The sequence below is a fragment of the Grus americana genome, chromosome 3 (assembly GCF_028858705.1).
Source record: "Grus americana isolate bGruAme1 chromosome 3, bGruAme1.mat, whole genome shotgun sequence".
NCBI classification, from domain to species: domain Eukaryota; kingdom Metazoa; phylum Chordata; class Aves; order Gruiformes; family Gruidae; genus Grus; species Grus americana.
In genome coordinates this window covers 100,262,813-100,285,053 of record NC_072854.1, presented here as the reverse complement: position 1 = coordinate 100,285,053, position 22,241 = coordinate 100,262,813, and the positions used below count along the sequence as shown (strand labels likewise).

The window sequence follows — 22,241 nt, the reverse complement described above, 5'->3', positions numbered from 1 at the left end:
AAGAATAAGAATGATAAAATTTAGCAAAGATGTTGCAAAATAAGAATTCAATGAAGCAGCAAGTGCCAAAAAAGGTGGGGTTTTTTTTTTGTCATTTTGAGGCTTTGGCAATTTAAAAAACCCTCCTGATTTTAAATGTTTGTCAATCTGGATGTTCTAGGTGTTTTTTCAGGTTTGGGGGTTATTTTGTTTGTGACAGTTTTGTTTGGGTTTGGGGGGGGTTGTTTCCTTTTTTTTGTTGATTGTTTGTTTTAAAAAAACAAGACTTCTGAAATTGTACAAAGCTACCTGTCTTCACAACATGCTAGGGAGGAAATTCCAATTCCTATTGTAGCTGGCAGCCCTGTACAGTAACATTAAGAGAAAATATGGTTATCAGTATTTTGCTTTAAACTAATAACCTGAACTTGCAAACACTGAAACACAGAGTTCTAGGCATCTCACAAAGATTCAAGTTTAGGAAAGCATTGTTATTTATGACAGGTAATTATTTAGGGTTTTTTTGCTTAATAGCTTTCTTGAAGCATGCTCCAATTAAGTATAGTGTGCATTTTTATTCCTGTACTTAACACTTTACAGTATTAATGTCTAAGTGAACTTAAATCACAAACATGAAAGTAAATATTCTAATAATATTTACATTATGAATTTTGATTTTAGGAAACAAAACATATTTGTTTTGGGTAGAATGGCATGCTTTAAAAATTACCAGGATCTTCTGTTCCCAAATTCCAATTTAAAAATCTTTGGCAAATAAATACATTCAACATTAATGGTATTCTTCACAACAAACATGGAATTGTTTTGATTATTAAACTACTATTAATGTAGTTGAAAATCAGATTACCTGAAGTGATAAAATTCACAATTCTCATCAAAAGCTTCTGCTCTACCTTGCTGTCTCCTCTCAAGAAAAAAAAAAAAAAAAAGCAAATTTCTGGATGCAGGATTTTACAAAACACATCATTTTCTCACCGATGAAACACTGGATAATGGAGATCAAACGAAAAATAATACTTTCGTTCACTACAGTCAAGGGACTAAAACCTTAAAAATTCTATGCACAGCTTTAATTTACCATAGATACTATAACATACAGAGCTATAAAAACCTCCTTAGATACATGATGATACTACATAAATTTCAATATTAATTTAAAATTAATTCATTTTAATAAAATTTAAAACCTTTGTGGGTTTTCTAATAAGAAAAATACAACATTATTAAAATAAGGTTTGTTTTCAAACTTTAGGATACTATCATTTAGTCATAAAATGAAAATGACAAAATGAAATGCATATATTCTTAATAATGGCAAAACAACATTCTGCTTTTCTGAAGGATTTTGAACAAGTTCACAGTGAGATTTCTGTGCTGCCTTTCATATTTCATGCAAATTTGCTATTAGTACTTTGTGTCTAAAAGTTTGTACGATTAGCTCTGCAGAACAAAACATTAATTCTCTACAAAAAGGGAAACATTTTAAGTTTTCTATAACTTTTATTTGTCTGTATTTAAATTACACCTTTGGGTTCCTTGGCACATTACAAAAGGTCACCTAGCTGTTCCATAGACCTAATGGGCCTGAAATTTGCACAGCAAACCTGAGCAGCAGTGGAGGCAATTGGAAATGAATGTACAATGGAATTTACAGCATTTACAAAAGTGCTCTGGTTTTACACTGCAAAAGTCTACCAGCTGTTTATACAGCCGTAGGTGAGGGGAGGAACAGAGTAAGAGGCATTTTATTATTGAATTCTGTCTTCTGAGACAAGACATGTAGCATAAAGAAACATTCAAGTACTAAAAGCTGTTAGATGTTTGTGCTAGCAATTTAGTTAAGAACATCTGACACAAAATGCAGACATCTTACCTGTACTCCCGATGAAGCTACACTAACAGCTCCTACCCAGACTCGCTCACACCTCCCCCTCTCTTGACTCCCTGTCAAACTTGTAAGACCATGGAGATGTTACTGTGGGACAGCTTCCAAGGCCACAGACTTCTTTAATGACAATGCTCTGTCCACATGGAATTACTCTATATGCTCAGTGGGGAGATCAATGGCAAATAATTTCATTCTTTTTTCTTTTCTCTCGATTACACTCTTTCAAAGTGGGAAAAGAGAAGAAGGTTCAGTGATCAAACAGTAAGGATAACTTATGAGTAGTCAATCTATGGACTAGTATTTGGTTGTATAAATGTTCAAGGAGTTAATTTTCACAGTGAACAAATCCATAACATTAAAGGTATGTTTATAAAGCATTTGTCAGTTAAACTATTTGCTATTACCAATTCACCCAGCTCTAAGTTAATCTGCTAGTGGTACCCCTCTTTATTTGTTCAGGTCATGTTTAATCTCATGATCTAAGGATCAGTGGGTGTTTGCAGTTGGGAGGGATCTGCTTCAGTTCTTAGAGCTATCATACACACCACAAAGAAGGGCGAGAGCTGGAGATAAGCTGGATTCTCCAGGGGCCAGCTGACAGCTGATTAAGCCCAACAGAAAGACAGGAGCTGTGAAAGATGCAGCTCGAGGTCAGATAATATGAAGGCCAAGCCTGACAACAGGCTAACACACTAAGACTAAAAGGATCCCTTGCCAAAGGCACCCTATGAACAGAAATGTTTATCTGATAACAAACACAGGCTGCTCGAATATGCAAAAGAAGTGATTACCTGGAGAGCCTCAAGTCTGAAATGAAGAACGCTAATGAAGAACACTGACATTACACTGCACAGTCCGGGAGATGAAAGAATCACCCAGTAAGTAAACCAAAAACAAGTTCCACAAATGTGTAAGTTATAAATTTGCAGACTAGGCAACTTCATCTGTTTGTGTAATGTCTCTGATTAGGGTTTCCCCCAATGGAAATAAATTGGAGGGAAACAGTGCACGTGCATTTGCTGAAGGGTGCTCAAACGTGCAAACAGGAACTGTTTCTGTGTTTTTCCTTTTTCTTGTTTCCTTGAAAGACAGTAACAAAAGTGAGAAGATGTTTGTGCGTACACATGCATGCAAACAAGAAAGAATCCAAATTATAAGAAAATAAAAGAGTTGGAAAACTCAGTATCTCTAACGGAAACAGAAATTTCACTTGGATTCATAACTTAAAGAATATATCTCCACTGAAAGAGTTGCTTGAGGAAGATTAAAGCAGCAGCTTGTAGTCTTCAAAAGTGGCAATTTCATGCTAGTGACAACCTTGATAATCTTTATTTGTAACTCCTACAAAGCCACTTCTGGGAAATTTACAGTATGTTTTTACAGTATGATTATTTTCTTTACTGCTCTTTGAAATTGCAATGCAGGTTGGGAGATCATACTTAAGCCACAGAGAATGACAGCCTGAGAATCTCACAGATATCTGATGAAATTCTCATTTTCCTAGCTTTGTGTATTGATGAGCTTTTCTTTTTTCTATTTTATTTTTTAAAGATGATCAAAACTAGACATACAATTCTCGACAATATGTTTGTCACTGATGGGCTGGCTTTCTAAGGAAATAAGAGTGTTGCTTAAGAGAATTACTTTGATTTAATCTAGATCAGTCATTCACAGCCTGTCATTTGACTGGGGCATGGCAGAATGACAAATCCTGAATTGCTGCCTTGTGGAAAGCTTCCTGAACTGCTCTTGGACTTGACTTTCAATGGACAAATAGCAGCAATATGGCCCAGGCCTACGATGGTATAAGGCAGAGCATCCACTGATCACAGTGGAGATAGCAAATAACTCATGAAAGGGCTGAAGTACTGAATTTAGTTATAGACTTTAAAACAACTTGCAAGGACTCTTGCCTCTTATATGGATTCATTCAAATAACTGGATATGAATCTCTGTATAGGTTGAGGAAACATTCTAGCATTTCTGGATAGATCGCTCAGGAGGCTTGTTCAATCTGTGACAGAAATAACCGTATCACCCTCCACAACAGTAATCATTTATCAAAAACATGCAGCATATGTTGAAACTGGTCAACCACTTTGCTCCTGAGATGACAGAATGGCTGCAGTTACCTGAGACAAGTTGTGATTGTAAAAAAAAAAAAATATAAAAATAGTTCTTAAACTATCTAAAAGCGTTCTATAAAGTATCAAGGTTATTCTATATGGGACTGAAACAGTCTCACAGTCTCAATCCTAGTCCAGTGCTTCTTGGATGAATAGACTAATTACATGCCAAAAATGACCGTGAATGATTAGACATACTCGCATAAGAAAAATCAGGAGCAAACAGCACTCATTTGGAAAGCCAATTAACTTTTAACTGTGACAACTGAACTTATCTACTTGGAGGTCCTTATCATCTGGTCAGATTCTGTTTGAGTTTTTGAAACTTGCACCTGTCAGAACAGTGCAGACACACCGTTAGTTTTAGAGCACAGTAGCCACAGTTGTCTTTGGGTTTTCTGCATCCCCCCGTATCCTGATGAAGACCCGATAAGAGAGTGCCATGGGTTAGCACTTATCTTCTCGGCTGCCATGAGCAGCGCTCAGGGAACACCACACGAAGGCGCACAAGTTGAGGCAGCCATGACACTGAGAAGACAACAGCTGCTGCTTGCCAAAACTGCCGTGAAACATTGCACAACCAGCCACACGCAGGGAATCCATTTGCCAAGTACTGTCAGGTTCTTCTGCAGCCTCGGTAACGTGATCGCCACTTTCCGATCACCTAATAATTTTCTTCAAAGAAACTGCAAGAGTCATCTTTCTTATTGTGTCAAAGGACTAATTCTGATCTTCCATGTTTTACACCACTAACTCAAATGAATTCGGCAAGCTACTCCCCAGACAAGAATGTGCTCAGTGTTTAAAGATAATTGCCCCTTACTTTGATGGACATAATTTTTACAAGCTAACTGAAAGCATTTATGCACCATCACATAGGAAATGATCCTTTTAGGTAGGATTCTAGTTAAATAAAATACTATGAAGAAAATTTTTTGAGGGTTTTTTTTTTTCCCTAAAGTCTTCGTAATTTATTTGTTAGCTGTAGTAACATTTGTTATTAGCTGTAGCTAATATTTGTTAGCTGTTTAAAGTATCATACTGGTACTGCTAAAGATATGTTTATACACATCAATTCTAGTATTTATCCTTCCAAATACAATTCTGAATAGACCATGCCCTAAGAATACAGTACTAAAGTCACCAATACGTCTAAAATACTAGGATTTGCACAAAACCTGACAGCTCAACTCTATAATGGCCAAGAATTCCCAAGAAAGAAATGCCACTCAGAAAGTTTTTTTTTTCCTGAGAAGTTTATAAACTGATAAATGTCCATTAGAAAGAATACTTAAGATCTACCACACAAAGGGCAATGTGGAACAAATGCCTTAAGCACAATGCATAAACAAATGGCAACTAGATGATTAACCCCCATCCTCAAAGTGGAGAGGGCACACATATAAGTGTGCAAGAGTGAGCATTTTTATACATTGTATGCATTAATGCCTTCATTCAAAAACCTGTAATTAAAATAATTCCCGGACACTCTGGATATTTATAGTCAAGATGTACAAAATAATCCTGTAAGCATGTATGATTGCCATCCATTCTTTGTTATGGGGATCACATCTGGGAGTTCAATGTTAGAAAGAGAGAATGTTATGGCAAGAAAGAAAAAGAAATTTAATTCTCCACAGCAAACATCTTGTTATTGACAATACATAATGAATGATTACTAGATTTGCTTAGCAGGAAGAGGTATGTTTTGGTTGTCAAACTTGTACTTCCAAAATCAATCAAAAAATATAAAACGTGGTTTTTGTTGTTACTCTACACCAAAAAGCAACTTATGAGATGGTGAAGAGGATTACACTTGGTTTTTTTGATCTTTTTGAAAGAGATTTCACTCAATAAACTGCTTATATGTCTTCATAATCACATCACACTGGAGGCTGTTGCTCACTGTCAGGAAAATTTCTTTGGGTAAGAACAACAACAAAGAGCAACTAAAAACAGGTCCACAGGGATTTCTTGAAGAAAAATAAACAACATATCAATGGATTCTAAACTCCAAGGCAGGTGAACAAAAAATTTGTCTAAATTGTAGACTAAATGGAAAACTTCTCTAAAAGGATCCACAAAGGTCTTCCTAAGCAAACTACACTCAGACAAAACCACAGTGTGCAGCCCTGCTATTAACTGTCGGATGCAACGGCCACTTTCCATCAAATCTGGAAGGAATAGTCTCAGATCACACCGACACTCTGGCTAGCCCATATTGGTTCTGTAGCATCCTCCTCACTCAAACACACACTTAACTTGGAAGGAAGGGTGTGATAAATTAGGGGGATGAGGATACTGCGTGAGGAGGAATTCCTTGTTATGTGGGAGAACTGCAGCAAGGCAGGACTGTTAAAGACAAACGGCAATAGGACTGTGGATAATTGCTGCTACTGCAAGACATTACATGCAATGTAGGAAGGTGAGGAACAGAGTGAAATCTTGGGTGAGGAAAATAGTTTGTGAATATGTTTGTAAATATGTTTGTAAATTGGAAGCCACGTGTGGCTTTAAAACCTATTTAAAGAACATACTAGTGAGCATACCACTGTTTCAAAGGCACTGAACTTGCTTGTCTACCTTTAACCAGATTCCCTTGTGAATAGCTTTAAGGTATAACTGAAAAAATACTAAACTTGACTGTTCTTATACAATCAGAAGGCAGATGAGTAGCTAATAAAATACATTAATATATCAGGCCCAGACAGAAGCAAATAAAACTTCTTTCTGCAGAAGAGATTAGCATAGATGTTTCAATGGATTAAGAAGTTTCAGTGACAGAAGGTATATTTAAGATATAAAATCCATATAATGAGCAGCAGTGGAAAAAATAGGGCAACTGTCACATGTCCAAGAAATAGCTTTGTAAAAAAGCTGTCAAATAGAAACACTTCACAGCAACAAAACACTCTGCAACTGAACAAGGCAAATTTAATTCAGAATTTACAATGTACCTCATCACGGATTTTATAATTACAAACCCCCCGAACAGCTGGATCTCTCCAAACTGAAACAACACTTACCTTCTCCTGTTAAATAATTCCTGCCTGGCATGTATGATTAGTTGGACATAGATTGTTGTTGGCTTATTCTAGCAAAAGGACAGTTGAGAAGGAATACAACCAACGCATATAAATAGACCCAGACACAAACAGGTGAGAAGGGTAAGAACTAATTAACCTCTAGGACCATGCTGGCATAAGAACAAATGGTTATAAATTGGTCATGAAGAAATTCAGTTTGGAAATGAAACAACCTGATGTTTTCAGATGAAAATTCACAAATTTGTGATCAGGATGACATGGTTGTCTGCAATAACAAGGACTTGACCTCAAGTGACCCAGGATGCCACCCCCTTCCAGTCATACATCCTAAAACCAATAAATTTTAACAATCTTGCAAAATAACTATATGTTAAATCCTGTAATAGATCTACTCAATGAAAAAATATGATAAAGGCTATAAATAATAGAAAAATACAAACTCAGAGGTGAATGAATTTTCAAAGGTTTAAAAACTGATTCGTGTAGTTCCAAAAAAACATGGATGCTTATTCAAGCTATCAAGACTATGAAGGTTCTTTTCCAGCAACAGGTACGGTTAAGGTAAATCTGCCTACACCCCATCACAGCAACAAACTTCGGTAGGAAGTGAAAGTATCTTCCAATATTCCTTATTCTTGTTCCTCCCTCACAAAAAATAAGGAGGGGAGTAAAATGCAGATATGGCATCTCTTACCATCACAGAAAATAACAATATTCTTATCTTTGATGCCTCCTGGAATTTATTTTTACTCTCCCTGCCACAAAAGCTCAAAAAAAACCCCCAACCCCAAAACAAAAAAAAACAAACCAGAAGAATAACGAGTGCACATATGAGATATACCAATCACTCAAAAGCCTGGCCCATTCATTGGCCTCTTTCACTGACTGTGGTATATTTCATACCAGAACCTACTGAAAACACATACAAATTGCACAAGTACATTTAGAATATTCAACGTTTTGTTTCATGGGCTGCCTTTTTCCTATCTGTGAAACTAGCAATCTCTGCATTAGGAAAGTTCACACTAGGTAAACGAACCACTTCATCCTTGGCATAGACTGATTTGTACTTCTTAAAGAATGATAAAAAAGCTGTTCTCTTGTCAGTTGATCCTCCAATCAGATTCAAGTTTTAGTCTCAGCTTTTACTAATTCTAATTAATATATTTTTAGTCATTAAATACAATGGCATTTTGAATGTCTTTTGTAATACTCATGCTCAACAGAAATGTCACTTCAATTGATACAAACTTTTTTGAAAATGCAGAACAAATTAATTGCATTGTTTCAGCTGAAAAAAATCTTTTCCTTTCTTTTCCTTCTCATTTTCTTTTTCTTTTATTGACAGTTAAAACAACACCACAAAACACATAAAATGTCCAAATAAGGATGCCCTGGCTAAATCACCTGCTCTTTCCCCGAAAAGTCCACTATTTAACACATAGCAGCACTTAAGCAATGAACATTCAAGCACTCCCGGTCTAGGAAGCCCTGTCGACATCATCACAAATATTTTCTTTCTAGACAAAAGCATACTTAAATACTTACAAAAGAGAAAAAGGAGACACTGATCACTGCCCATACAGTGATACCCTGTGTTTCTTATAGTGATACCTATGTTTACCCTTACTTACTGTTGCTTTGCTTTATTAAAAATAGTAAAGTTAAAGAATTTTGGGAGACAAAAAATTTTGTTCGTCAGATAGGTAGGGTTTTTTTTTCAGCAAACAAAAATCCTTTTCAGCTTGAACTACTTTTCACACTATTTTTCACTTCATACTGAACCAGAAATCAATTATTTACAAGGTTCTAAGCTGAAGTTATTAAAAATGGCTTTGTGCTCTCAAAATTCCTCTTTCCTATCTTTCTTTCTTGAAAGGAAAATACCTATTGCAACCAAAATTTAATTGCAACAGATGGAGGGCACTTGCTAGTATAGATTTTTTTTTTCCCTCCCTCTTTTTTTTTAATTGAAATGCTGTGGGTAGCAGAATAAAGATTATACGATTAAATACATATATATGTATTTGCATATACATATATTCACCAGTATATCCCTATTTGTAGACTGGAAATTTCTAAGTAATTAAAAGGAAAAATATGGGCAGCTTTTGCAGGTGGAAAGTGAATGTACTTACAGAAACTCTAAGGAAATTATCATTGTGCTAATATGGTGCTATGGCTGTTGAAAAAAATGGAGTGGATGTGATGACTCTATAAATATACACACTATTCTTACAAAATTTAGGACACTGTATATCACTGCATTCTTATTCTGCCTCATTTAATACTCACAGACAGACTGTAAGAAGGTTCCAGTATCACTGGCACTGACATCTTCCCTTGAAGATTCAATTTCGTTAAGTAAAATATCTTTTCTCCCACAATCCTCTCTTTTTTCATGCGACGTACGCTGTACAGTCTAAAGCGAACTGCATAATTCCCAATCATCTCAGACTCAACGTGATTAAATTTGAACGTCTCTGTGAAGACAGGGCACGGTCCCCGCTGGATGCTGGTTTTTGCTCTCTGCTTCTTTATAGGGAGAAGAACTAGGTGTACTTGCCACGAGCTTCCACCTGTCCTGCTGTATGTGGGAATGTCTGTGACAGCTGTCACTGTCACCAAAAGCTTCTGTTCCTGTGAGTCATAGTCAAAAGTCACATCCAGTGTGCCATATTTAGCTACTGGCTCAGGATCAAAAGGTTTAGGAAGCTGTGAAGATGATCCTCGAGCTGACATATCCTGAAGAAGAAGAAGAAGAAAAAGCAGCTTTTATTTATTTATTTATTGTATTCTATTATTAAATCCAGCATGGATATATTTGGCTTTCTCTAAGCAATATGAAGTGACTATGATCTTTTTGTTCATTTCATAAACAAGGTAATTAAACACTGAAAGCCTGAGGAGATGGCTGACTAGCAGCCAAGAAGAAATCAAAAGAATTTACCTGGCCAATACTGCCAAAAGCCAGGAGCCAATCAGACAGAGCTCAGATTAAATTAGGCTGTATTTATGACCTCTTCTTCCGTGCCCCACATGATAAAAACCATACACTTTTGTTACAAGATAGAACTACCTTATTTCAGTGTGAGTATTTGCACATTTTTAAGTTATTATAGTGCTTTAAGAGCTGGCTAGGGATTGAGACACCAGCAAAGAATACAGGAATTACAACACCTACTTGCACATGCAGCTCTTGTTGCAGTCCACAAGGGTTTCATACATGTGCCAAAAATTATCATGGCTTTATTAACATAATTTTACTAGAACTGTGTACAACGGGTCTATTTTGAACACACTTTCTGAACTCTCTGTAAACGGCATCAGTCCTAAAACTGGATTTTAAACTCAATTTTAAACTTGTTCACTGTCACTTCAAATTTTGAACAAAATATCAATCCTCTATATTTTTAAAAGTTAGTTTGATAGTGATATTGAAACACAAAATATCTACAAGTAAATGTCAACCTACTGTCCGTATAGTAAGTTATTCCAAGTAAGTAAAACAAATGTATTTCCTGTGCATTTTTGTATTATCAAAGATATGCTTGTTCATGTAAATAAATAGGTGCCACAATAAAGCCTTTTCGATTAAACAATGTTATGTTCTTATTTTAAACTGGTTGCTATACAGCTATGGAAATTCAATCCTCTGAAAGCCTCATTCTTCAAGTTGTTGAATGGCTATAAAAAAAAGCTGGCAGTATTCTCACTTCTTGGGTACGCTTACATTAATGACTGCTGTGACACAAAGTGGGAAGAACTAGGATTAGATTTACTGCAATCTGTTAGGGTTCGAGGACCATATGTACAGACTATGTCTTTACCAGCAATGAAGTTCATACAGATTGTGGTCCGAGCTGATCGCCAGGTACGTGCAGACAGCTAACTGCTTGAGAACCTTGCTTCACATAGCAGGTGGGCCTTCCAGATGTTGCACCAACACCCCACGTATGCAACATCAAATTACCAAGAGGTCTACTAAGACAGCAACAGCTGCTGGCACATCAGGAGTGCTCCCTAATATGTACTTCAAAACCTCAGGTAGGGACAAAAGACAAATTTGTACCAAAAAGAGCCTCTTCTGCACACTACATCACTAATGTAGACTTATGCATAGACTTCAGTGCAGTAACTGGTTGTTAAAGACATTTCAAGGAAATACATGTCAGAAAAGATTATTTCTTCGTAGTAAACAAAAATAGGTATCATAACAGTTTAGAGCAGACAAAAACGAAAATTAAACGGAACAAATCTCTATACTACCATCAACAATTTGGAAACATTCTTTGTAATATTTTTCTTTTTTTCCATAAAAGACATTTTACATTATGGGGTGTTCAGTTTGAAAAGTATTAACAGGGATTTTTTATTCTTTTTTTTTGAAAAATTATGTGGAAGAAAAAGAATTTTGACTACAGTCTTTACAGTGTGATGTTTTCTGACTTGTTTAAAAAAATATTCACTCTTACTGGGAGCTTTTTTGAACATAATGATAACTATAAAGAAGAATCCGAAATCCTATCGTAATATTTTCTGACAAACTAATTGGTTTTTTAATGAATAAGCTGCAATATTAGTGTTCATATATCTGTACACTGATCTTTAGGGAAAAAAAAAAATCTCTCAAAAGGTTGCACTGCATGATGCTTCAGAACACTCAACTGTTTTCATTTACCTCTGGACTAAGGACAGCTGTGCTATCGCTTGGTACATCCTCTTCATATCCTTTGTTATGAAAACTTTCTATTTCATGTCCTGTGCTCCCCTCGCTTGGGCACTTGTATGAACATCTTGGACTGTTGCTACACTGGGAAAATTCACATTTACTGTCTCCGACTTCAGAAGGCGTACATGAAAGATGAGGAGAACCACTATCATCCTGGTATGGAGGCGGCTGCAGTTCATCTAGCGGAGGTGTTCTTCTCATCCTCTGAATGCAGTTTGCTGAGAATAAGTGAAAATTCTTTACTTACTTTCTGATTATTTACTGTTGAAACAGTTCTGTGGAAAATGGTAAGTCCAAATACCTGGACAGAGTATTTAAAATCTATAAATGTCAAATAACAAATACTACTGAAAAAAATAAATGTTTAAAAATGGAAACAAATGATCTCTCAGATGAAAGAGATGTGGGAAAAAGCACAGTGTTAAATATATAGGCACAATGGACTGTGTAAACCAGATATAAATAAATATAGCACAAATATGACATGACAAAAATTTTAGGCTTGAATTTCAGGGATGCTTACCTTGCAAAAACCTTTGGATATCTTAAGTCAGATTCTGTACAGGTGGAATGTAGACCAATTAAGAAACAAAATGCACTCCCTAAAGCCATGATATCAAACTTCTGATTACCTCCCATGCTGTTGCTCACCCAGGGAGATACTAAATTAAACTCTGAAGACAAATAAGGTGTTAATAAAGGCAGACACAAGCCTTTTCACACAAGTGAACTCTGATCACCAGTGAATTTAACAAGGGAAGCAGGGTCTTAGATTCTTTACTACTTGTTAAGGACAGCTAAGGGGTACATAACCAGTGTCTAGAAGTCAGACACTAGGCCCAGTAACTAAAGACAGTGGAAAAAGGACCATGAGCAATCTTGTGCTTTGGATGAGTACTTGATGCTGACCATCTCTGCTTCTCACTTACACTAGCTAGCTAGCTAGAAATGTGGTTATACATCTCAAAAAATAAACCCAGGATGCATGGCTAAGGACACAGAAAGTTAATTCAAAATAATTACATTTCAAATTTTTATCTCCTATTTTACTACTATGCAGCATTACACAGTTGACTGGAGTTGGGAAACAACAGCAAGGTGTGCAGTAGATGAAATGAAAGGAATACTAAGGATAGGTAAAACTTGTATCACATTTTGCTTACATCTTCTGTAGAGGTTTTAATGAAGATTTTGATACCCCTCACACATAGAATTAACTTACACACAAAAATTTCCAAGCAACAATGTTTTCTGGTGTTAGACACACCACTTTCACTCACAGAAAAAAAATCTGCCAAACAAGGAAGTTAATGAAAGTATTAACATCAGAACAAGATAAACTTTGATTTCAGATTCATATAAGAAAGAAACTGATCTTTCCCACACAACAAAGGTGGTACATTTTAGTTTCATCATCAAATTCTCCATGTCCTAAATTCTCACCAAGTACATCAACCTTTTATCTGCTTCAGAGGTAATTACCAGTTGTTCAACACATCACATAAACAGAGTATGCATAAGAGTTACCCTTTACTGAACAAGGCTGAAAACACAGTAAAGTGGCTCTCTTGGGAAACAAACTGTCTTAGCAAAAGGCTCCCTTTTGTTCTCCTTTCCTTTGGAAGTCTGGGCTGTATCTGCCTGTGGCATGCAGGAACATTTCTCAGCTTCTGGCATTTGATGTGAGCCCAAACTGCTGTGGTTTCGGTGCACACTGTCCATGGGAAGCAAACCCAGACACGCTGGCTAGAAGGGAGCCCATGTGCACTGCAGATCCTCAAAGCTGAGTAACTGAAGGACAGGGACAAGACAGCTCATACTGCACAGATAAGCAGAAGCCTCAAAGTTAACTGGGGAATGCAAGAGTCTATTTCACTGGGCTCCTAATGGAACTCCTGTTAGCTTTAGCTAAGGCAAATGAGTAGTTAAAACACCACAAAGCGCTCCTACCAGATGATACCAGAGTCAGGAATCCTCTCTTCTCTGATAAACCCAGCAGAGCCAGCCTACCACTCAGAGTGACTCCAAGTTACTCTTACAGCACTTATGCAAAAGGTCTCCTGCTGTTAGTTTGCCCGGTGTCACTAACTCTTGAAACTCCAGTCCCACAGGGCTGGAAAGAAAAACAGAATGGGCAGGGAATTCTATACTTGAAACGTAGTCATCAGTCTAGCAAATACACATAAAACCTCACATACGCAACAGGGTTAAGCGGGACAGTCAGAAGCTTGAAATTGCCATGCAGGAGTAGTGAGAAAGCTTTATTTGCAGAACATGGAGAGATCTGGGAAAGCACTTTTTAAAAAAAAAAATAAAATAAAATAACTTGTACCCATTAAAGTAGACAAACATATTTTTAGAATCTAAACTGATATTTTGATCATAATAATTGTAAATAACTTTTGATTCTCTATAACATGAAAACAGCACTTCCTTTTCATAATTTATATAATTAAATATTCTAGCAAATTTAGAGCAACAACATTTCTGCTCATTGTTGCTAAAAGGCAGCAAATGGCCTTAAATGAGACAGTAGCCACCATGTAGCTGTAACTTCATTTCTTTCTTTTCGCTTGTAGTCTAGTCTGCAAGGACTTTTAAACTCCCAGCTTTTCCACAATCTGAAGAAATGAAAGCATGTCCCGGTAACTATCAACACCATTATTGTCTTACATGAGTAAATAAATGACTGTGTGACTCACTTTTTTCACTTTGATGAACTCCATTATATGTCCCTATGGGAAAACCACACAGGCTGTGTGACAGAAAAGGTACTTTTAATGTAGGCGGGGAAGAAGTGAAGAAGAGAAAATTCTTTTTAACCAGCTGTGATTCCAAAAATCTCAGAAAAAGCTGAAACATTGGGGCTGGTTTTAACTATTTCTGAAAGTTTAGTTTACCAAAGAGAACTAGCATGTAAATTCTAAAAACAAATATCCAGGTTTAAAAACCTAAGGACACCTCTGTCTAAACAGGCATAAACTGTTTTTGAACAAAAGGTTTCTCTACAAAAAAAGATACCATAGTTTTCAAATGAATTTTTAAAGTGAAAACATTTCATTTTAAATTAATTTCCTCCCTCCCCACAGTAAACGATGCAATAAAATAAGCATTTCGTGTTATGACTCTCTGAAAATACTGCAAATTTGAATTACCTGAAGACATTCTAATGACCGATGTTATCAAAGACAAATGCTATCACAGACAGAAGTGAATACAGCAACACCAAATATCTGATACTGGGTATTTTCCTTAAAAATTACACAGAAGTAACAACTAACTACAACAATCAATCCATCAACAACATTTTGCACGTGTATCAAAGTCTAAAATAAAAAACCACTGCGAACGTGTGCTGGCCTATCACTGATTGCATTTGGAGCTGAAAGGAAAGCATGTTCTGAAGTGTTGCATATTTACATATAGAACCACTGTCTATACCATATCTTGTACCTTTCACTTAAGGTGTAAACTTACACAGTTACACTTGTGCATACTTTATACTGTGACAAAGCCAAAGAATACCTTCCAAAGGCCACTGAACGTGGCTAATAACATCTGCTAAAGAGTTACTCTTAACAAGCAAATGGTTATGCTGGAAATCTAAAATTAATTGTTGCACCGTTTCTATGCGAGCTTCCCAGGAAACTTTCTGCTCTCAAACCAGATAGAAAATAAATTTTGCCAATTCCCCCAGTGAAATTATTCATATTAAATTACCATACCATTTTGGACTAGACAGGGTGAAAAACAAGTCAACATATATCCCAAACCTGGAAGAAAGGAATAATCACAGAGACACTAAATCGTGTTTAGCCTGAGGTTCCTACCAGCTAGAAAATGCCACAACAGAGGAAAGACAAAAAGAAAGTTAACAGGATGAAGATCACACATCTAGTTTTACATCCAAAATATGTGAAATAACTTTACATTCTCGTAACATGAGTGAAACTAGATTGTTTAGTAACAAATATTTAGTAAACCCGAAATTGAGAATACAGTGTATTGCTGAATAATCAATCTTTTAAGGGTTAACAGCTTTAATTAAAACTTTCCTCTGTCTTTAGTGGGCTGGGAAAACACTCATACAGTAGTAACAGTAAAGTCCTTGCTCAACAGCTGAAGAAACCAGAACTATATGTGAAATACCTGACAAACACAAGCAGATTAGCATTTTGCTGGTACACTCAGAAATTACAGTGTTTAAACTGTCATTAGCACATTTAAGCCAGCAGTAAATAAATGCCTTCTTTTTAGTACTGTTTCCTAAACAATGAAGGTTAAAATATTTTCAGAAGTCCCTGTGCAGGGACTGATTGAAAGCCAAAGGGCGATTGTACATAATTCTCGCCATCAACCTCAAGGGACTATCTGTAAAAGCATGGCCAAAATGAGATACAACTGAAAAATAGCAGAAAATACACAAACTTTTTCAATACTTGTTCAGGCACACAATGTTACCAGAAGAAATGCTTTTTCTTTAGGTTTTCAGTTACTATTTGAACTTTCTACTCCTCATGCTCCTCGTTTCTCCTCTCTGGCCTGGTCTCCAGAGGACCACATGAGGATGTACATTTCACCATGAAGCTGATGGTGTTCCTTTCCATGTTTACAATCTTTAGACTTTGCTATCTTAATTAATTTTCCCAAAGGTCGTCAGCAGCAGCACAAACATAGCTTGCTTAGCCCATATTTCCTGAGTAATTCCAAGAATGTCCATCTCTTAACATCTGGGAAAAGAAACTATCCCTGTGTTTTTAATTCCCCTCTCTCATAAGCAGTAATTAACTACACTTTTGCAACTTGGAGTTTCTCATATATATTATTACTTCTTTAAATATTCATATTATTGTGGGAGGCAGCATTACTGCAAAACTTCTTTTGGAATCTGGTTTCCAGTTCCTTTAAAACAAATAATCACTATATAAATTAATAATTTTTGCAAGTCATATTTTGTAATTATCAGAATTATCTTCATACTCAAAAAGTACCTTTTCTTCTTCTAATATATCTCCACATACGCAATGCTTCGTAATTATTTATTTTTTTAATCTAACATAAATTTCAAGTTTTCAAGCCTTCAAGGGGTTCTATGTAAATGTTAAGACAATTTAAATAAAACATAAAATGAAATACATGTTTAAAAATTAAAGAAACCTTTCTTATTCTGAATGATTAAATACCCTTAGAGATTTCTGATATGCAGCACAGACAGTCCAAATGGAATTCTCATGTTTGAACTTTTCTACCATCCAAAAATATTACGTTGACTGAATTACCCCACATTATGAGGAGTATAAAATATAAACATTAAATATTGAATGAAACCTCGGGGCTCTCCTTCCTTTAAAATGAAAAGCTTACATGCATCTTTGTGAGGAAAAAAATACATTATTTCACAACAAAACAAATTACCTTGGCATTACTCTTTCTTTTCCAAAAAAGTTATGAGTCTTGCTTAATGAAAAAAGGGGGAATATAGGAGTGGTATGGGACACCAGAAAAAATGTCCAGCAGTGGTGGACAACAGAAAAGAAAAAAATCTTTCATTGGCTTTTTTTTTTTTTGCATTTGCCACATTTTAGTCTTTTATTCACAGTTGAATTATCTTCTATAGTAAGCAATTTACCAGCAAACAAGAAAAGTAATCGTATCTGTTTGGGTTTGTTGTGTTGGTTTTTTTTAATTAAAAAATAGTTCTCCTTCAATTCCTAATATTTAGAAAATTCCATACAATATAAGCTTAATCCCAGACCTGTAGAAATCAAAACAGCATTCCTGCCACTTGCATCTGATGTCACATGAAGTTCTTAGCACTGCATTTTTCTCAGCTTCTAAGGCTAATTCTACTGGCCGTTCACGTAATAAAAAGGTTCTCTTTCGTTTTTTTAATAAAACTAATCCAAAATTGTCAAATCATCTTTATATCCAGTCCTTAAAGCTTCAATTTTCTTCCTCAGGGAAGGTAAGACCAATTAAAGTTACTGATACTGACACAGTAATTTTTAAAATTTTATTGTCTGTTTACATCATGAGCCTGTGGAACTACAGCTTGGTTTTGTATGCTGACAAAAGAAATTTGCTCTTTTCTGCACTTAATAGAGCACTTCTGATTTGGAAGAATTTATTGTTCTGTTTCACAGAGCAATACAGAAAAGCACTGCACTGGTGAAAAATTCCAAGTTTTCTCTTTCCAAAATTAACCCAAATTAGAACATTTAAACTACAAATACATTATTAAAGCATTACAGTGAACTAACTGTCAAAGACATTCTTTTGTTTCCTTCCCAAATATTTTGGTCGTCTTTCAATGAAAATTATACATTAGCATCTCTTGAATTCATTTTCTTTCAATTTAAGTATCATTTTCTGATTCCTTATACAGTATTTCTATTAATTTGAATAGGAAGGAGTTCTGCTACCTGGTTCTGTATTTCTACTTTCCAGCTGTCCAAAATACATCTAAATACTGCTTAAACATATTGGTTCAATATTTTAATCTCTTATTGATGCAAATATCAATAACTCAAGCTTTTCAGAACTTTTTTTTTTTTAAACTTTTAAAAGGAGATTTCAAACTCTCTTCTGATACTACATCCAGCTCTAAAGCTTTTTGAAAGTAGTGATCTTTAAGAAGTGACATTGTAAAATTTTTTGCCTTCTTTTCCATATTTGTACTTCCTTAGGTAAAGCATTTGTACTAAGGTACTTAGGTAGAAAAACTTATTTGCAGTTCCATTTAGATGCTGGGTTTACTTTTACTGTTTTTATAAGCAGCCAACCTTCCTTTACACTACTTTTCAGATCACTATGTTTGCTAACTTTATAAAGGAACAGGTATCCCTTTGCACCTCTGTTCACTATTCATTTTTTCCAAGTTATTAAAACTGTTAGAAAAGTACCACTTCCAAGAAGATAAGAAGTTAAATAAATTCATAGAATCTTGCCCCCCTTTGTTTTCCCCTCTTAAAATACACTAGAAGTCCTGCTTGCTGAAGGTGATTGACAACTGGCTATGAAATCTTAAGAGTGTCTTGGTGACAAGGAAATACCTTTTATCATCTCTGTGAAAATCCACCCAAATTCAGCTATCTCACTGGCATTTACGGATGCTTAACAGAAATTCAGAGCTTAACAGCTAAAGGCTTTGAAAACTCCACCCACTGTAAACCATCTCAGGCCCCCGAGGATCCCCATTTCTGACCAGTGTGCGCATACCAGCATCCCCTCATACCTCTGGACCGTAGCAGCTGGATGTGGACTTAGAAAATATTTTCCTGTCATTGCTATACTTCATTTGAGTACAATTTTCACTTTCAATTATAGCTCAAATTCCAGTCCAGTTTAATACTTCTACAGGTGCAATATTAAGCACAGGAGTCAAGCAGCAGGATAAAGTGCTGAAAAGGTGAAAAAGATCCCACAGAGGTCTAAAATCAATTCCCAGTCAAGTATTGCAACACACAGCTAATATTCCTGGAATGTTTGTGCTCTCATTCTATTTGGTCTCAAATGAGGAAAGAAAGCCTGATTGGAAAGCAAGATTAATGTGTTATGTGTGTAATTTTCTTGAACATGTTAATATTTTTGCAGCTCATTTCAGGCATGTTCATTTTTTGACAAAAAAATTATTCATTTGATGATATAAACAAGATCCATTCAGCAGTATATACTGCACTTAAGTGTGCTCCTTAATTATCAGAATTCCATCATTCTTTTCCCATACTTTTGTTTTAAATAAGATACAACTATTTCCTTTAGTGAGAACTCTTTCTGCAACTTAAAATGCAGTAATTTCATGGTTTCTTAAAAACAGCTTCACTTTGGTAGTTGCATTTTGTATTTTTTTTTTAAATTGTGTAAAGTTCCATAGTATTTTAGCTCTCTATTTATTACTACCCTAACTGCTGAAAATGAACCAGAAAAGATATTTTCCATCAAGAATTGCTTCCAGAATAGGAACACAAATCTTGCTTTGATTCCTTTGCCTTATTTTCATAGCAATTCTGAGTGCAAAGGATACTCTGTTGGACTGAGTCACTAACACAGAGCAGCACTACAATGATTCTGCATGAACCACTTCAGTAAGGCATGAGTTAAATTTTCTGCCCATCTGCTTAAGATATGTATATGATCCCAATTTGGATATCTCGTAACTGTTAATATATATAAAGTGAAATATATATTATGGGGAATAACAGTAATACTATAATAGTAGAAGTTAACGTGTTTGGCATTTTACAGAGGGGGAACTAAAGTACAGGTTTAAATAAGAGGTAATAAAGATTGCTGTGAATCCAGCTCAGAAGTGCTCACAATCACAGAAAGCTTCCAATGAAGTGTGGAACTGAAATGAAGACTTTGAAGACTAGTATCCTAGCTGTTTCTTCTGGGATTGATTTTTTTTATTATTTTTACTTCAAGCCTTGTAAATTATTATTAATCTAAAATTCACCTGAATTGTGTACCACCACCAACATGGAAACCTCCAAGCCACTAGCTTCTTAAGAGATCTACCCCCACAGAATTTTCCATTATCATCAGCTCTGTAGTGGAAGAGAAGGAAAAGAAAACAAAAAATACAATATTAGGGCGGGGAAAAAAGTAAAGGAAAAAAAAAGGCAGAAGGAGAAAGTAGGTGCAATGATTCAGAAAAAAGTGATAGGTTGCTGGTAAATGAACAAAGGAAAGAAAGGGAGAGAAGTTTAGTAGATCTCTACAGAAAATGAGGGAAAGAGCAAAGAGGAATAAAGAACAGACAAGATGCAAACAGGAATGAAAAATTACAAACAGCTAAAATAACAATGCAAAAATGACAGAGGAAGAAAGGTAAAAGAATGGGGAAAATAAAACAACACATGACATAGAAAAAAGTGGTTCAGATCTGAGAAAAAAGCAATGTCAACAGAGCAAAGAGATAAAAGAGAAACCAGTGACGCCTGATGGGTGGGAATATCCATATTTGTAGGTGAAAATCTGCACAACCTAGAGCTACAACACAGCTAGTTACATTCCAGGAGAGGCAAGACATTTCCCAGAATAAGCATTTATTTTTATATTTGTATTTTAGATCTATTATTATTTTCTTTTTCAGTGGAGACGGTGCTAATTATTCAGATCCTGAAATTCCAAAGGACCTTAATTTCTCTTATCTATTCAGGCACTTTTTTGGCTTCTTTCCTTGATGCACTCAGTGACTTGCTTTAGTAAAATGGACTGTATTTCCTGCAGTATATTAGAGTATTCCTGTAAAAAGGATTCTAGAAAATTCAGATTTTTTTTTTTTTTGCTTTTGAAATAGCTCTCATAACTTCACCAATAATAAAAAAAAAAGCAGCTAGAACCCTGAAAAATCAAGGACAATCTTATTTACAGGAGTACCTAGTAGGTCAACAACAGAAGAAAACTGTCTATACATGCTCAAAAATTCCTCTAAAATCTTTTAGATTTTAGTGCCTGTAGAAAACATGCTTAGGAATAATGGCACTAGTACCACTTTTGGGGCCAACCATCCAGAAAAAGAAACGCAAAAGAGTCACTGTGAAATCACAGGAAATGGGTATGCTTTGAAACCAAGGCTATCTTTCCTTCATACACCTAGTAAGAGGGCTACAAATTCACAGCAAAGGCATGGATTAAGCAGCAGGGAGCACATCAGCCTGTTCCACTCACTCCCGCAAGGTCTCAAACAAGTTTCTCCAGGCATAAAGAAACACAATTACTCAAAAGTAAATTTCTTGCACTTCTTTGCAGCACTTCTGAGGCCTCCCACTGTCACAGACAGCTGCTTTACTAGGCTTACATGTAATAAAAGTTGGTACTATGTTTCCATAGCTGTCATACAATTCCCAAAACAGGTAATTTTCTGCATTTTGACAGGACTAGATGAATATGAGTCTGGCTGGTGAAGATATTTTCATTCGGCCATGGTACCAGTCATAAGAGCTTGCAAGAGCTTATGAGGATCAGAGAACAGCGGCCAAGCTGCATATTGCAATACAGAGGGCTCGGAGGGTCTACAGAACAGTGCTTCAGCCCTCAACAAACAGTAGGAGAGGAACTGGTCTTCCATGTCATCCACCCAAAGAAACAATAGCACTGAGCAATCAAGGATCAGAGAGCAGGACATCGTTCTCAACCCATTTAATTTCCCAAAACACTAACTGGAAAATCATGTCGCCATGAACATGGTGTTATACCTACAATATAAAACTTACTAGCCATTGTGACAGAGAAAAACCATGCAGATCCATCAAAATTTGTTTTTCACGAGCCTTTCTTATACTAGCAACAATTTCTATCGCTAAATTGAAATTACTGTTTGATGCTGCTTGTTGAATAAGAGACTTAAAGGTGGTGCACAGCAGTTAATTAGTAATCAAAGTCTGACAGCTACAGCTGCAAAATGTTTGTATGATAATTTCAAAATTGAAAATGATTTATTTCAC

The 22,241-nt window shown here is 35.8% G+C and overlaps 1 protein-coding gene across 3 annotated transcripts in view; it reads right to left on the bottom strand.

Moving 5' to 3' along the window:
- Positions 1-22,241, bottom strand: part of SYT14 (synaptotagmin 14) — a 95,121-nt gene that overhangs the window by 20,865 nt on the left and 52,015 nt on the right. For all 3 annotated transcript variants that reach the window (XM_054822030.1, XM_054822031.1, XM_054822029.1), the window contains 2 exons: positions 11,743-12,011; positions 9,357-9,806 (listed from right to left, as the gene is read on the bottom strand). In XM_054822030.1, the coding sequence (XP_054678005.1) occupies positions 9,357-9,806; positions 11,743-12,011 (719 nt within the window). The remainder of the gene's footprint in view (positions 1-9,356; positions 9,807-11,742; positions 12,012-22,241) is intronic.